The 14990-nt window shown below is 36.9% G+C and overlaps 5 protein-coding genes across 5 annotated transcripts; 4 read left to right on the top strand and 1 right to left on the bottom strand.

Annotated features, from left to right (window-relative positions):
- Positions 1-3689: 3689 nt before the first annotated feature.
- On the top strand, positions 3690-5512 carry GCK72_013695 (uncharacterized protein; the record flags this gene model as incomplete). Its single annotated transcript, XM_003089737.2, has 7 exons — positions 3690-3814; positions 3862-3943; positions 4176-4310; positions 4409-4802; positions 4865-5004; positions 5062-5310; positions 5372-5512. The coding sequence occupies 7 exons, from the start codon at positions 3690-3692 to the stop codon at positions 5510-5512; spliced, it is 1266 nt and encodes a 421-aa protein (XP_003089785.2).
- Positions 5513-7074: 1562 nt separating this feature from the next.
- On the top strand, positions 7075-8457 carry GCK72_013694 (uncharacterized protein; the record flags this gene model as incomplete). The annotated part of the gene is made up of 6 exons (XM_003100899.2): positions 7075-7269; positions 7319-7453; positions 7498-7642; positions 7692-8074; positions 8121-8369; positions 8419-8457. The coding sequence occupies 6 exons, from the start codon at positions 7075-7077 to the stop codon at positions 8455-8457; spliced, it is 1146 nt and encodes a 381-aa protein (XP_003100947.2).
- Positions 8458-8720: 263 nt separating this feature from the next.
- On the bottom strand, positions 8721-10691 carry GCK72_013692 (uncharacterized protein; the record flags this gene model as incomplete). Its single annotated transcript, XM_003100959.2, has 6 exons — positions 8721-8810; positions 8857-8985; positions 9073-9228; positions 10030-10257; positions 10332-10500; positions 10552-10691. 6 exons carry the CDS (start codon positions 10689-10691, stop codon positions 8721-8723), a joined length of 912 nt encoding a protein of 303 aa, XP_003101007.2.
- GCK72_013693 (uncharacterized protein) lies at positions 9574-9928 on the top strand (the record flags this gene model as incomplete). Its single annotated transcript, XM_053729944.1, has 2 exons — positions 9574-9681; positions 9725-9928. 2 exons carry the CDS (start codon positions 9574-9576, stop codon positions 9926-9928), a joined length of 312 nt encoding a protein of 103 aa, XP_053584716.1.
- A 2048-nt stretch (positions 10692-12739) lies between the features above and the next one.
- GCK72_013691 (uncharacterized protein) lies at positions 12740-14812 on the top strand (the record flags this gene model as incomplete). Its single annotated transcript, XM_053729943.1, has 3 exons — positions 12740-12792; positions 14469-14552; positions 14686-14812. 3 exons carry the CDS (start codon positions 12740-12742, stop codon positions 14810-14812), a joined length of 264 nt encoding a protein of 87 aa, XP_053584715.1.
- Between the last annotated feature and the right edge of the window lie 178 nt (positions 14813-14990).

Raw genomic sequence — 14990 nt, 5'->3', positions numbered from 1 at the left:
TTTCTGCAAATTTTCAAGCCTCTCCATTTTCGGTTTGTTTTGTCCAAATAAGTTGTATCTAGCATCTGATTTGTGTCTATATTAAGTGTGTAACTCATGAATTATGGTTTAGTATAGTTTATGTAAATATTTGAATCCTTTTGAACAACTTAGGTCATCTCAAATCCGAAGATTTGGAAATTTTTTGAAGTTTTGCATGCATTTACATAGAAATTTCTGGTGTTTTCCATTTTAACAAAATTTTCTTGCTTGTCAGACACCGAACTGGTCTTGTTGTTTTGTTTATTAACATTTTTCCTAAATTAGCTCCACTGTAAATCTGCAAAAAAAGTAGCAACATGAATTTTCACCTGTATCGTACAGAGGTATATTTTTAGCTCTGGTAAAAAGTGCCACGCCTTCAGTAAAATTTTGAGAATGCAACAAATCTATGATAATAACACTGATATATGCGGAACTATTGTCATAATTGCTCATTGAACACAGTTTGAATAATCTGATGATTTTGCTTCAACTTTTATGATCTAAAATTTCATGTTGCTACTTTTTTTGCAAATTTATAGTGGAGCTAATTTAGGATAAATGTTGTTAAACAAAACAACAAGACCAGTTCGGTGTCTGACAAGCAAGAAAATTTAGTTAAAATGGAAAATACCAGAAATTTCGATGTAAATGCATGCAAAATTTAAAAAAAAATCCTACTTTCCTGATTTGAGACAACCTAAGTTGTTCAAAAGGATTCAAATATTTACATAAACTATACTAAACCCTAATTCATGAGTTACACACTTAAAATAGACAAAAATCAGATGCTAGATACAACTTATTTGGACAAAACAAACGGAAAATGGAGAGGCTTGAAAATTTGCAGAAATTCTCATTTTTCTGAAAATTTTTTAACTGAAAATGTTGGAGAAATATCTCTAACCAACTCAACTTTCGACGAAGATTCCAAATTCAATGTTTTTAACTTGTGATTTTCTCATTTTTGACACTTTTTGTAAGTGGCTCTATACTTATGTCGGATAGATTGAAGCCATTTTTCACATTTTTTCGATTTTTCCAAAAACAAAGAGGCAGAGTTAAAATGTTTTGCATGCAACATTTTTCAGCTAATAAATGTATATTTTTGCCATTCTGAAAACTTCCTGAAGTATCATCATTTTTGTGAGATAGTCGATAATCACAAGTGGCTCTATATTTATGTCGGGCAGTGTATTGCAGTTAGTATAACTTTTCGTTTTGGAGTTGTGAAAAACACTGAGGTTTGAAATTAAGATGGACATATTCAGGAGCAATATATGCAAAAAATTCGCACGACATTGATTGTCAAGTATTTTCAAATTTTCAAAGGATCCTATCAAATTTATTTCAACCTCACATTGCAAGAAACAATTGAAAAAAAAGCTCAAAGTTTCAAAACTTTCCCGAAACAGTAACTTTTGAGTCATCCTGTGAAATTGTTCTCTTGAACTTTTCGTTTCAACGTTCAAACCATTCATCGTTTCACCTCTTTTCACCAATTATTTTTGTAGTCTACGATGTCAAAATAGGTAGACAATTGATTGACAAACAGACACACTATTCTGTGTATTTTGGAGTAGTTGTCTGTGAATCCACTTGAAATCTTTATTCTCCTCGTCTTTTAACACTATTTATCATTTCGAGCACAGTGTCCACGGACTGTGATGTTTGCAATTAGATGTGATTATAGTGATGTTAAGAGTGGACAATCTGATATCATGTGTTGAGATAAACAAACATATCAGATGGAAAAGTTTCAAACTTTTCTTCAGATCAATGACTTTTTTACCTACCGTACGAATCGTTGATATTGTCAAAAAACGTGAGAAGGGTGTGGTTTTTGTGCTCATTGATCTTTCGATTTCTCAAGTTTTTAGAGGAAGAAACACTCGAAAGAAACGGTTTCGTTGTCAATGGCCAAGAAACACAGACTGGAGTTTTTTGAGAAGAAAGAGCAACTGAAGTTTCAAGTTTTTCAGATTCCAATTTGCAGATCGAGTCAACCACTCTGAAATAAGAAAAAAAGCACAAGATTGTTCCATAGGCTGCCTTTTTTCATAAAACATAAAACGAGGGACAGGATGCTGCACGAATTCCACGAATTCCAATCGCCAGTTACATGTTTCAATGATTGACTTGGAACTTGAAAATTTTCCTGTTTCTGGAAGTTTCTAAGAGTGTTGAACCCTTTTCTATTGATAAGAAGAAGTAGGGAGAAAAGTGAAGAAATATGAATCACATGATAAATGAGTTTTTCGAATTATCAGATGAATTGAACTCTCTCTGGACTTTTCTTTTTGAATTTCTCCTTTTCACTTTGTTTTTTTCATCCATTTTTCAGAGTTTTGTTAATTCCAAACACAAACAGAACACCAGATGACTGGTTGAAAAGAGAACAAATTTTCCCAGTTTCACACTTTTCATAAAATATTCCTAGGTTACACGAGATTGATATAGTTTCAGGTGCCATACAATAGGTGTTCCATAAAAAGTGATTCTTTCCAAGGAAAATTTAGAGATTGAGAGTAGCATTTCAAAAATTCATTGAGAAATTTTGTTCAAAACTCATATTTTATTGTTTCAAAGCGCTCAGAAATGCATGTTGCAACTCCATGTAGGCTATTGCAACCCGTTTTGTTTGAAAATTGAAGAACATTTTTACAAAGCCACCATTACTAGAAAGCTACACGTTACTGTTTCATTAGTTCTAAAGAATTACGAGGTAGGTATTATCAGGGCTCCTGCAATTGTCTCCAATGCCCTTTTAATTTCGTATTCCCACAAATAAGAGTGACGGAGTCTAAACAAAAAGGAAAATAATCAAAAAACAATAAAAGTTTCTTCTTTTCTTTTTATCATCCTCTTATCATTTTTTCTCCTTTCTCTCGAGGCACCAGACAATAAAACTGTCTGAAAATTCAGAACATTCACCGATTTTACTTCCTGGTTGTTGTTGGTTTGACCTCAGCGAAGGATTATTTCTGTTGGAATATTCTACAAAAATTTTATGTTTTTTGACCGTTTTAATAAAGTTTTTATGACTTGCGAGAAAGAGGTTTTGATGACAAAATTACTGTACTCGTTTGTGTCATTTCTCGTTAAAATGAGTTCTTAAAAGCATTTTAGAGAGTCATTGATGGTGGAATGATTTTATAAACTATATGAGCACATCTTGAAATTCATTTTTGTATTTGGAATCATTTTCGTGTTATTTTTTCAAATTTACGTATAAATCCAAAGATGGTCTTTTCTGTTTAAATTAGTTCTAGACCAAATGAATCTTTCAGGCAACTTCAGTCCTCGAATACCTCATTTCCATCTCAGATCAAACTCTAATCGGCAAAAGTTCAAAACCAAAACTCATACCAATTTGCCATGTTTAATTTGTGTTCATCGGTCGTTTTTCTTTTTGCCAATTCTCAACTCATTGTCAGAAAGAAAAAAGCCTAAACTTGAAAAGGTTCAATATTTGAACATACACAACAGTTACTCGTTTTTTGTCTCGTTTTACCGTGTCTTTCTCTGCGTCTCTAATCCTCCACACTATTTTTCAACTTGCCAACGGTTTTACCCAAACAAATCAACTTCATTTCTCTCTTTTTCGAGGTGGTCGAACGATTTGGAAGATCCTTTCTCATATCTGATCCCTTTTTCCTATTTTCAGAATGAAAATCTGGATTCTTATTTCTTTTTTATTCTGGAGTTCTATTGCAACTGCTAACGAACCTCAGCTTCCATTAGTCTCTACGACGATCAGTCCGAACACAGAATTCGTTATATTTGGAACCAGGTGCGTGGTTTGGTCAAAGATTTTGATAAGTTCCGTTCTAATTCTAGGCACGGCAACCGTAATCCAGATCAGTTCCTGAGTGGAATCGATAGATCATGGGGACAAGAAGGATCATTGGAGTTGACTTCGGTGAGTTTCTACAGAGCCTATAGCTATAGAGGCATTATCGATATTAGTTTGAATCTGTAAAAAAGAATACGTCTGAAACGGTACATTTTTTGCGTGTAAATGCCTAGGTTCTGCACTTTTTGGATACAGTAACCTATAGCAATCTTGTTATTGACCCAGTTCAAATTAGAAAGCACAACGATAAAGAAACAGCAGCAACCTTTTTAACCCTTTTGTAAGAATCATGTTGCAGGTAGGAAAACGACAAAGTTATGGATTGGGAACGGAACTACGAAAATTCATTGGAAACTTGACTACGAACAACTTTAATGTTTCTGAAGTCAAATACTACTCGAGCTCAGCGAATAGATGTCAGATGACGTTACAGGTAATGAAACAAGTCGTCTCTGCTGGAAATTAGAACTCAGGAATATGCATAGAAACAGTTATTTCTGAAAGTTCTAACTCAATGATTAAGTTTTCCAGGTAGCCATAGCTGGATTGCATCCTCCACAAGCATGGAATGACTGGAATACTCAAAAGTTCGATGACTGGTCCCCCATTCCTTATACAATTTCCGACCCGATTCTCCGAATGTATTCTGTAAAATCTTGCAAAAAATCGGCCGAAGTGTGGGCTCCAATTGATAATGATGACCTACCGGAACTCGAGAATTTGAAGAATGATAATGCTCAAGTATTACAATATTTGAGTCAAGAAACTGGTTGGAATATGACTGGAAATCTCGGGAAAGCTGCTGATTTGGCTGACAACTTGATTCAAATGGATTTCTATAACACAACATATCCGGTATGGTTGACTCAACCAACAGTTGATGGATACGACGGGAATGAGTTGAAGAAAACTATCATGGAGTTTGGTGAGTTCAGAGAGACGACGACAGTGAATTGGAATCAGTTGGAAATTTTGAAACATTTTTAGCTGAAATTCATCCTCGATCATGTGCATACTACTATCCATGTCGTTACTTAATGGGTGGACTCTGGTTAGATGATATCATTAATAAATTGAATGATGCAAACTCTACGAAGAATGCTTTGAAGGTCATTGGATATGCATCGGTTCGTGAATACGTTTTCCAGATTTACCTTTCTGAATTCACACCAATTTCTTTTCAGCACACGGAAATCACTCTTGCCGTAATGAAACTAATGGGAATCGAGAAGGAAGAAGTCACAACATCAGCTGGATTTGTGATTGAATTCAGAAGACGTCCGAATGCAGCAATAAGAATTTTGAATCATGACCCAAATCCTATTGATGCTCATGTCATTTATCCAGCTAACTTGACGAAAGAGCTCTCCGATGTCCAGGAATCAGATGGATTCATTCGATTGTCTGATTTCATTCGAATTGTTCGACCAGAGGTGAGAAAATACTGCGTACTTTCCATGAATCGAGTAATCTCAGAATTGCTTATGTTTTCAGAGCTACTCAGACTGGCCAAAACAATGTGATGCTCCATCTTGTGCTCTTGACAATCCGAACCAAGATTTCTCTTCGTCGGCGTCTTCTCCAAGCGGTCTTACTGTAGTTGTTCTTATTCTTTTGGCAGCTTTCACTCGATAAGAAAGACTTGAACACTCACGAGAAATCGGCAGCATTTCTTATAACTCACAATTTAAACGCATCTCATCTCTTGCAGTCATAATATTTTAATTAGCTTCATTTGTAAATAAAAATTTGGAACTTAATGAACGGATTCTTTGAAAAATATATAAAGCATGATAACCCTCAAGGAAAATGTGCTCCAGAGTACTTCAATGTTTGGGCCTAAGTACACGGTCCACAGAGAAAATCTCACTAATAGATTCAACTGAAAGTTGGAGAACCATGGAATAGGGAAGCCTGGCACCGGTAATCAGGGAGCAATTGGAAGGTGGTTGAAGATCGTTATTGCGAGGCTACGGTCAAATGTCACGTCAGTGCGAGCATCATTTCATTTTCGGAAATGAAGACTAAGTTAGTTTTTCACTCTTTTCTAGTAAAAATGTTGATGAATGAGACGAGAGCGGATGTGCCTTTGGGTGTGAGTTGAAAATTCTCAAATAACCTTGGCAACAATCACAATGACAGAAATCGTAACTTCCGTCTTCCGAAACCGTCCATTGAATTCTAGAATTATTTAAATTGCCGCTCAATTTACTTTTGCATTCACCTTGAACTTTGTCATTGCCAATTCAAACTTTCTGAGAAAACAAGGAACTAGAATTGGTCTTCTCTCCTTTTTGTTGATTTTTCACGTCTCATGGACAAGGTCATTTCAGTTTAATTTGAAGAACGAAATTGAGGATTCGAGGGAAATCGATGAGTTCAAAGAAACAATTGATCTTATTTCCGTGTCTTGATGTATTTATTTGTGTGTTTTCTTGTGTTGACAATTATTCTCTTTTGCCTTCTTTTGATTCTATTCAATGCCCAATTTCAATTTCGAGGACGAAATTCGGATGAGGTTTGGTCTTTCTTCGGGTATAAAAAGGAGAGAACTCTTCGAGATCTTCAGAGATAGAATATCAAACTATTCATTTTGTTTATGATCTATCTTTCTTTGTTTTTTGGTATCAGCACGTCAGATATGTCCTTGACTAGAGGGGTCTAGTAAATCATAGAACGTTGGTCTAGAAAGTATTAAGATCATGTAGAACCCAATGTACCGTAGTATCTGTAATGGAGACAAACTTGGATGAGGAAACTACAAGTTATCCATAAGCACTAAGATAAATTAAATAGTTTTTGTAGGATTTCTAGAAAAATACCTAAATATTTATTTTCAATTGTCTGCATTTTTGTATAAAATAACCAGTGAAGCATAGCTCAACAGAAATTTTTATATCAATCCAGAGTACTTGCAAACTGTTTCAATTTGCTGTAGCCGCAACCAGGAACCAAAACATCTCCATTTCAAATAAAAACAATTGATGATATTTAGTTTTCACCGAAAATCAGGTCATATCATCATTCAGTTTCTGAATCTGTGTTCCGCCCATCTTTATCTTATCGGTTTCTAATCAGTTCAGACACAAAAAACAGTACATAAACAGAGGCTGAATAGGATTTTCAAGAACCTTCTCTTGTTGTTTTTCTCTCTTTCTTAAGACTTGATTGAAATAAAATCTGATCTGTTTCCAGGAATGAACCTTCTGGTATTCTTCGCCTTGGTCATAACGGCTTCTGCCGAACATCTTCTTCCCAAGAAATCAGTTGCAATTGACAAGAATTCAGTTCTTGTTCTTTTCGGAACTCGTCATGGGAACCGTCATCCGGAAGTCTTTCTTCAAGAAAATCCAAGAAGTTGGGGACACGAAGGAAACACCGAATTGACTTCTGTAAGTGGTCAATTAGTGATAATTGGTCAATTAAGAAATTAACTTTCAGTTCGGAAAGCGTCAAGGACTCGGATTGGGAAAGGAATTGAGAAGCTTTATCGGAAATTTGATCTCTCGTAACTACAATTCTTCACAAGTCAAATACTATTCCAGCTCTGCCAACAGATGTCAAATGACTCTTCAAGTACTCATTAACTGAAGAAGTGACACTTAATCAATTGATTTTAGACAGTCACTGCTGCTCTTCATGATCCAGAACAATGGGGAGATTGGGACAAAAAATGGTACGATCACTGGTCTCCAGTTCCATATGCCATTGACGATCCACTTCTGAGAATGTATGCTGTCAAGGAATGCAAGGGAAATGACAAAGGTAAAGACCTCATGATGAACTAAATCTATTTCATCTTCTCTAATTTCAGTTTGGGGACCAATCGACAAGGACTCTCTTCCAACTCTCAAAAAACTGAAGACATCCAATACCGCCGAGTTGAAATATTTCGCTGATAACACCAAATGGAACATGGAAAATCTTGGAAAAGCTGCTGATTTGGCTGATAATTTGATTGAAATTGATCTCTACAAAGCGGAATACCCATCATGGATCAAATCTCCAAAGTTGAAAGGATATACATTCGAGAAGCTGAAGGCAAAGATTCTGGAATTCGCTGAGGTTCATCAGAACGCTTGTGCTGAATACGGTCCATGCGGAAACTTGATGGCTGGATACTGGCTTCAGAATGTACTTGAGAAGTTGGCTGATGCTAATTCAGGAAAGGGACCACAAGTTATTGGATATGCATCCGTAAGTCACTGATGAAATATTATTCAAATAACTATCCTGTTTTCAGCACACTGAAATCACTCTTTCTGTCATGAAGTTGATGGGATACGAGAAGGATGAATTGACTACATCTGCTGGATTCGTTGTTGAATTCAAACGTCTTCCAAAACCAGCCGTCCGTCTTTTGAATCACGATCCTAACCCAGTTGATGACCATGTTATCTATCCAGCTGAACTAACACCAAAACTCAAGAAATTGGCTGATAAGGATGGATTCATCCCACTGGATCAGTTCAACTCTTATGCCAAGCAATTCGTAAGTTACAGAGTTTTTGATTCCAGATTCAACAAAAGTTTTTTTTCAGGCTTTCTCCGATTGGAAGGCTCAATGCGACAAGGCATAACTTCTCGAACAGAATAATAAATGTAATAAATTCGCTTGTAGTTTTTTAAATAAACCGTCGCTTTGAATTACTTTCGAAATGTTAACTTCCTGTGAACTCTTACACAGCCAAACCAAAACGCTCGGTCGGGCACGATAGGCTGATCAAAAATGAGCAAACATCAATTAAGAACATTTTTTAAAACGAATAATGATTAAAATTCAACAAGAAAATAACAACAAAACGGTGAAAAACGGAGAGATCAATTAAAACATTCAGATTCTTTATTTTTGTTGTTGAAGTTCCTGCAGGAGACGCGCGGCTATGAGGTAGGCAAGTCGTGAAGATGTCTCTTGCTCTGACAGTTCCTTTATCTGGAAAAAATTACTTGAAAAATGCTTGTCAGGGGATAGAACTCACATCATAAGGTTGGCTCATTTCATAACAAGTTGTAAGAGAGTTCAAGAAGATCGAAATGGAATAATCACGGAGGAGACGAATGCAAGCAGCTACTCGAATCATAACAAGTCGGATGTCTTGAGGAACAATCTGCAAACAGAAAGATTGTTCAAAAATTGAGAGAACGTTAGTGATTTTTGTCGTTTCAAGCACGACCTGACGTGATTATTTTCTCACCTGAAACTCGTGAACGTGAGATCCGTCTTCTTCCACTGTTGTCTCCGGCAGCGCAGGTGTCACCCACACATTTCCATTGCAACCGATGATGACAGCCATTCCATACGGTAGCGTGTGAAAATGCTTTTTTGACTTTTTGATCAAATGTGGAGGAACCTGAAAATTTGTACTGATTGAAATGGTTTTTTAGAGAAAAAATTAGTTTTGAAATTTGATGTACCTATTTGCGAATTTCCGATATTTTTACATAGATCGACGCAGAATTCCAGGGAAAAGAGAAACATTTCTCGAAGCAGGGTCTAGAAATTAATCTGAAGAAAGTTATGAAATTTCTGGAATTCTGCGTCGATCCATGTAAAAATCTCGAATATTCAGAAATACTTCACGCACCCTTTAAAATTCGTGACCGTCGCTGGCAAACACGCGAATAACGTGGATATTCTGTGACTGGATATCAATTCATACACACTTCCTGTTTAGTTTTTGTCAGTTATTTCAGTTATGGGTCACCCCAGTCAAAATCGATTCCAAAATGATGACATCAGAACAAAACTTATCGATTCTATACTGTTTCGACTTGAGGAGAAAACAAAAGAAGTTCGCGATGAGGTTCGAATGTTTCGTGTTAACTTTTTAGCTAAATAATTTTCAGACATGGGATATCTCCGCATGGCGTCGGTATGTACAATGGATTCTCATCGCTGCTATTCTAATAGTGTTTTGTGTTCTTCGATATGGTGTTGTAACAGTTCATTTACAACCAACAGAAGGAAGAGTCGGAGATCCAGTCATCGAATATAAAGATCGACAATTGGAAAAGACGTCGGAAGCTTTCAGAGCAAGACATCGGCAATGAGAGGTCCCGACAAAGTTTTTAAAAAAGTTTAAAAACTAAAACTTATTAATGAACAAGCTAATGAACAACTTTGTGTCAAATTCTAGTATTTTGGCACTCACTTTAATGAGAAGACCCTGTTGTAGTTTTCCGTATTTGTTGTTTCTCGTGTGTAACATTAGGGTTCCGTCATGTTGAACTTGTTGCACTTCTGCACATATGAGTTCTCCGTTTTTCAGAAATTCGCTCATTTTCTCTTCATCTTCGACATCTTTTCGTCGAAAATCACCACCGGGAAGGAGAACGGAACCGAGAGGAAGATTAGCGTGGAGTCGAGATGAAACATCACACTGTAAATGAAAATAAAATTATTTACAAACCGAATGAAGATTCTCGATATCGAAAGTGTTATATTTACACGAACCTTCCAACGTTTCGCTTGAACTTCAACTACTCGAGCAACAACAACATCTCCAACTTCTCCAGCGTATCTCTGTTTGATTGTTTTCACCATCAGAAGGCGATTCAGTTGTTGAACGACTCCGGAGAGAGAACTGACGATTTCTCCATCTCGAATGTACGTTCCGTGTCCTCTGAAACGATCAGAATTATATTTTAGAGCTATATTTTTGTTTTCTAATTACCTCATAAACTGTTGTGGAGCATCGCAAACCGCTTGTCCGGGAATTACTATTTTATCTTTGTCAATATCGTTTCGGGCATCTGACATCGTTAACATCATCCATGGCGAGACGAGCGGTGGTCCAGAGATTTCGATACTCATTTTCAATTTTTTCTCGTAAAAATATGACAAACACTAGATTATTTTTTGCAAAAACTAGAAAAGTTTGTTTCGAAGTTGATATTAATTCTTGCAACGACGCTCCGAAATAACGCAGCGCGCGTGGTTTCTCGTAAATCGACACTGTCAAAAATGCGGGGTCATTCAAATTTGTTTTCTGACAACTATCGCATGCGATTCAATTGAGCGTGCAAATTTAATGGGGTTTTACAAGAGAGCAGGACGAATATAGAAAACACTTATGTTTTGACATCATCGGGTACATTTCGTTATGTATATTCTGGGTTTCGGATCAAAATTCGTAACCTATAATTTTGTGGTAAAGAAAAATGAGTTAGAATATGGATCCGCAAAAAGAGACAAAGTGAAAAAAATAAAAGAACACTAAGAAAACAAAAATAGAATGATTCGAAAAAGAGATACGCTACACGACTCTTGGTAAATTAACGCTTAGGGAGCATTTCAGGAATGTTGATTCTATTTAAATGATCTTCTAGCAATACAAAAACGGTCTTATTCCATTCAGTTGTCTAGGATCCAATCCAGAGATGGAAGAATAGTCTTTCGCGTGTTCATGGTCTTCCGTTTTCTACCAAGAAGTTCATTATACTAGTGAACCGAACACGACGTGAGAGCTTCCATTATGAAAGCTGTTTATAAATTAAAAAATTATACTGACGTGACATTTGACCGTGACCCTGCGATAACGATCTAACCGAGCCATTACATAAAAGGAAGAGAAATCAGCAGGAATCGTCAGTTCACTCTACTCTCTCACCTAGAAGCAGCTCCTTCTTGGCAAGAGCTACAACCTCCTCCCAATTGCTTCCCGGTACCAGGCTTCCCGATTCCATGGTTCTCCAACTTTCAGTTTCTCAACCTTCTCACCGAGAAGAACACCTCCTCTGGCAAGGTTTCCAACCTCCTCCCAATTGCTCTAAGATTCCCTGTAAAAGACTTCCTAGTTTCATGGGTCCTCAAACTTCTGTTTAATCCATGGCATCGTGTCGAGTCGGAGGAAATAAACCTGGGCGTAAGGCACAGCATTTCACCTACCCGAGTGAGAACCCTTTTTTAGATTTACCGTCAGTTCGAGAAATCTGGGTCGATTCGGAGTGTAGACCGGAGGTTCACGGGAATCTTCCGCTTTCCTTCCTTCTTCCGTCTTCACTGTTCGTGATTTGGCCTTTTGCCTGCCGATCTTAGTTTTGAATTTCCGTGCACCTTTCCGTGCTATACTGGTCCATACTGAGCTGGGTTTCTGGTTTCTAGTAGTATCAAAAGTTTACACTGAACTGTACTTTTACTGTCAAAAATCAGAAACATCTGAATACTACTACTAAATCTCTGATCCAAGAAGTAACGGAGACTTCTAATATATTTCAACGCCTAATGAAAAGTTTGAATATTCACCACCAATTTTCCAGTCATGTCGCAACACATCATAATATTTCATGCTGTTCTTTCAGCTTACAAAAACTTGTGTCCAGCGCGTTGTTCAAATCTAAAATCTGAAATCATTGTTATTGCATATCCAACTGATCACACAATCCCCACGTGCTGTCTACACCATCTCACTCATCAAATTGTCTATAATTTCCGTAAATTTCCATCCAAAAAACCCACAATTTCCCACAGAAATTCGCCGTAAGGTGATTTAGATGACGCAGGGCGTTTAGCATTGACAAAGAGACCGATCAAAAGCAGTTATTAATTATTTCAAAGCCCCTATTCATCCACCCGTTTTCGCCATTTCTCACGCCTACCGTATCCCTTTTTGACGTCTCCAGAATCGTGAATCTCAAATTATTTAGTAGAATTCTGAGCATTCAAAGAAGTTTTATTTCATTACAAAAACTATCCGCCCGCTTTTCATTTTTTATTCATCACAGACCCCAACAAAAACCTTTTTCTTCGTGAAGTCTCTCGGACTCCGCCCACTTCTTCGTTTAAAAGAGACTGAGAAACGAGCGAAAGCCTTCACTTGCTCTCGCTTTCACGTCTTCTTGTCTCCAGCTTCTTGTCTCGATATGAAGTCGTCGTCAGTGCTCTCCGCTGCTCTTATTGTTCTCGTCATCGTTCAGTAAGTGGAATATTATATAGTTCGATGGATTGTATCTTTAGTACTAGGAGTAGTAGTAGAGCAAAATATTGGAGTTTCTTTTTGGAGTAGGAATGGAAATTTGATAGTTGTATAGAGGATTAGGGATAAGGAGTTCATTTTTTCGAAATAAATATGAAGAGACATCGGACCAAAGTGATTCTTTGAGAGTTCGGAGGAGGAGCTATAGTTATCTTGATGAATTAGCAGGGAAATAATAGAGATTAAACATAGATCTATGTTATCAGCAATATCACTCCTACTATAAGAAGTGTCGCTTCAAGGTCATGCATGAGCTTACCGACACCTATACAAAGTTCAAAATGTATCTTTGCCACTTTACAATTATTACGCTTCACCTGCGTCGGAAATAGTTCAACCTAGTTTACTATGTGAGAGTAGTTTTTGCACGAAGCATTTGAACATTGATTTCGGGATATGATTTTGTGGCCTACCAAATAAATGATATACTGATTGAGATCCATATTTTATTATAGATTATCTGAAACAGTAAGAGTTCAGTTCACAAAACTCGTGTCCAGCCCGTTGTTTAAGTCTAGTATCTGAAGTCATTGTTATTTTATCCGAGCAGATTCGTCCGGATAGAGCCATTTCGATACGGAGACATAACGTGACTAGGTGATTCGAAACCAGGCAAATTTGTTCGATTTAAAACTTGCTGATATCTGAAATGGTCTCAAACATGTTCAATTCCTATTTGACCCGATTGAGAAATTATGATTTCGAGATGCCCGCGCGGCTACGGATTACACTTGAAATTTGTAGATTCTGTTTGTTCTGATCGTAAACGGCTAGAGAATTGAAAAAGAGAGATCATACACTTTCCCTCAGACTCGATGTCCTTAATTCCAAAGTTTCACACGATTCTCGATTCCGGAAACGATCCTATGTTTCGCATGACGCCATCCGATTGTTTCCCGATCACCATTTCCGGGTCACACGCTCTTTTTCTCCACTATTTTTCTTGGTCAAGTGGTGTACTCGAATGATCACATTGAGAGCATGTTGCAACTCTATTGAAGAGAAAGTTCCCACACTCTTCTGCTATTCATTTCACTCTCCTCCGCAAAACAAATCTTATCAAGATCGTTTGAAAGCGGAGGTGACGTGAGAAATTCCAGAAAAATTTCAATGGAGAATAGGGAGGTCATTGACCATCATTAATAGTTCTTTAAAAAAATTCAAAACAGAATCAATTGTAGTATGATTCGAGATCTGTGATCATCTGAAACACATTCTGATTCGACTTATTCAAATTGAATATTTGTCGTTTATAATCGGTTCTGAACTTGAAAACAAAATAATAAATAATACATTCGAGTCACCTTCCGAAAAAGAAATATTCCAACTCGACAGCATGACTTTTTCTGAAAAAAGAAAATTTATGAGTTTTGAGTACTTTTTAGTCGAGAGGAAAAAAGTGTCTAATACAAAATGACGTTTCTTCCGAAATGAGCAATTTTACCCATGGGGATTCGAATTTGATATGGAAAAGAATGTATTAGCGTCTTACTTTTTGAGGAAAAGATAAACATCAGAGCTCAAAAACGTGCATATTTAGTACAGACTGAGAGGGAGGCGGCTATTTTCAGATCCATGTTTTCTTTTCTAAAAATAAAAAATGAGTTTATTTTCAGATTGATCTCCGCTTCTGTGGCATCAGTTCCATCGTCGGCCGTCGTTGATGGGCAGATTGATTACGATGCATTGGCGGCTAAAATGTACGAATTTAGGGGGGTTTTCAGGTTTTTTAGAAGGAGCTATTGAATGAACTGCATTGAAATAGATTAGCATGAATAAGCGAAAATTCGAAATCCTTAAATATATATGTGGTCATAACTTTATAATTTTCAGCGAAATGCTCCGACCAAACCGATACTGGAAACGTGCCCATAACATCGACACTCGTGCCTTGAACCAGTTCAAGAACTGCTACTTCTCACCAATTCAATGCGTCCTCATGGAACGTCGTCGTAAATAGAAATCGCATCTTCATTCTCACTCTTCACCCCCATTATGTTTTATCGCTCTGTTCCATGTGTGTGTGTTCATGTTTCAGCAGTTTCAGCACTTTTTCATCCCCCATCCTAATTATAAACCCCTGTCTAAAGATCTGAAGAAAACGAAAAACTCAACTTTGCCCCAGTCTTTTTGTGTCT

Source organism: Caenorhabditis remanei, chromosome IV, assembly GCF_010183535.1.
Source record: "Caenorhabditis remanei strain PX506 chromosome IV, whole genome shotgun sequence".
NCBI classification, from domain to species: Eukaryota; Metazoa; Nematoda; class Chromadorea; order Rhabditida; family Rhabditidae; genus Caenorhabditis; species Caenorhabditis remanei.
The sequence above is the reverse complement of the archived record's forward strand: the minus strand, read 5'-3'. Positions and strand labels throughout refer to the sequence as shown.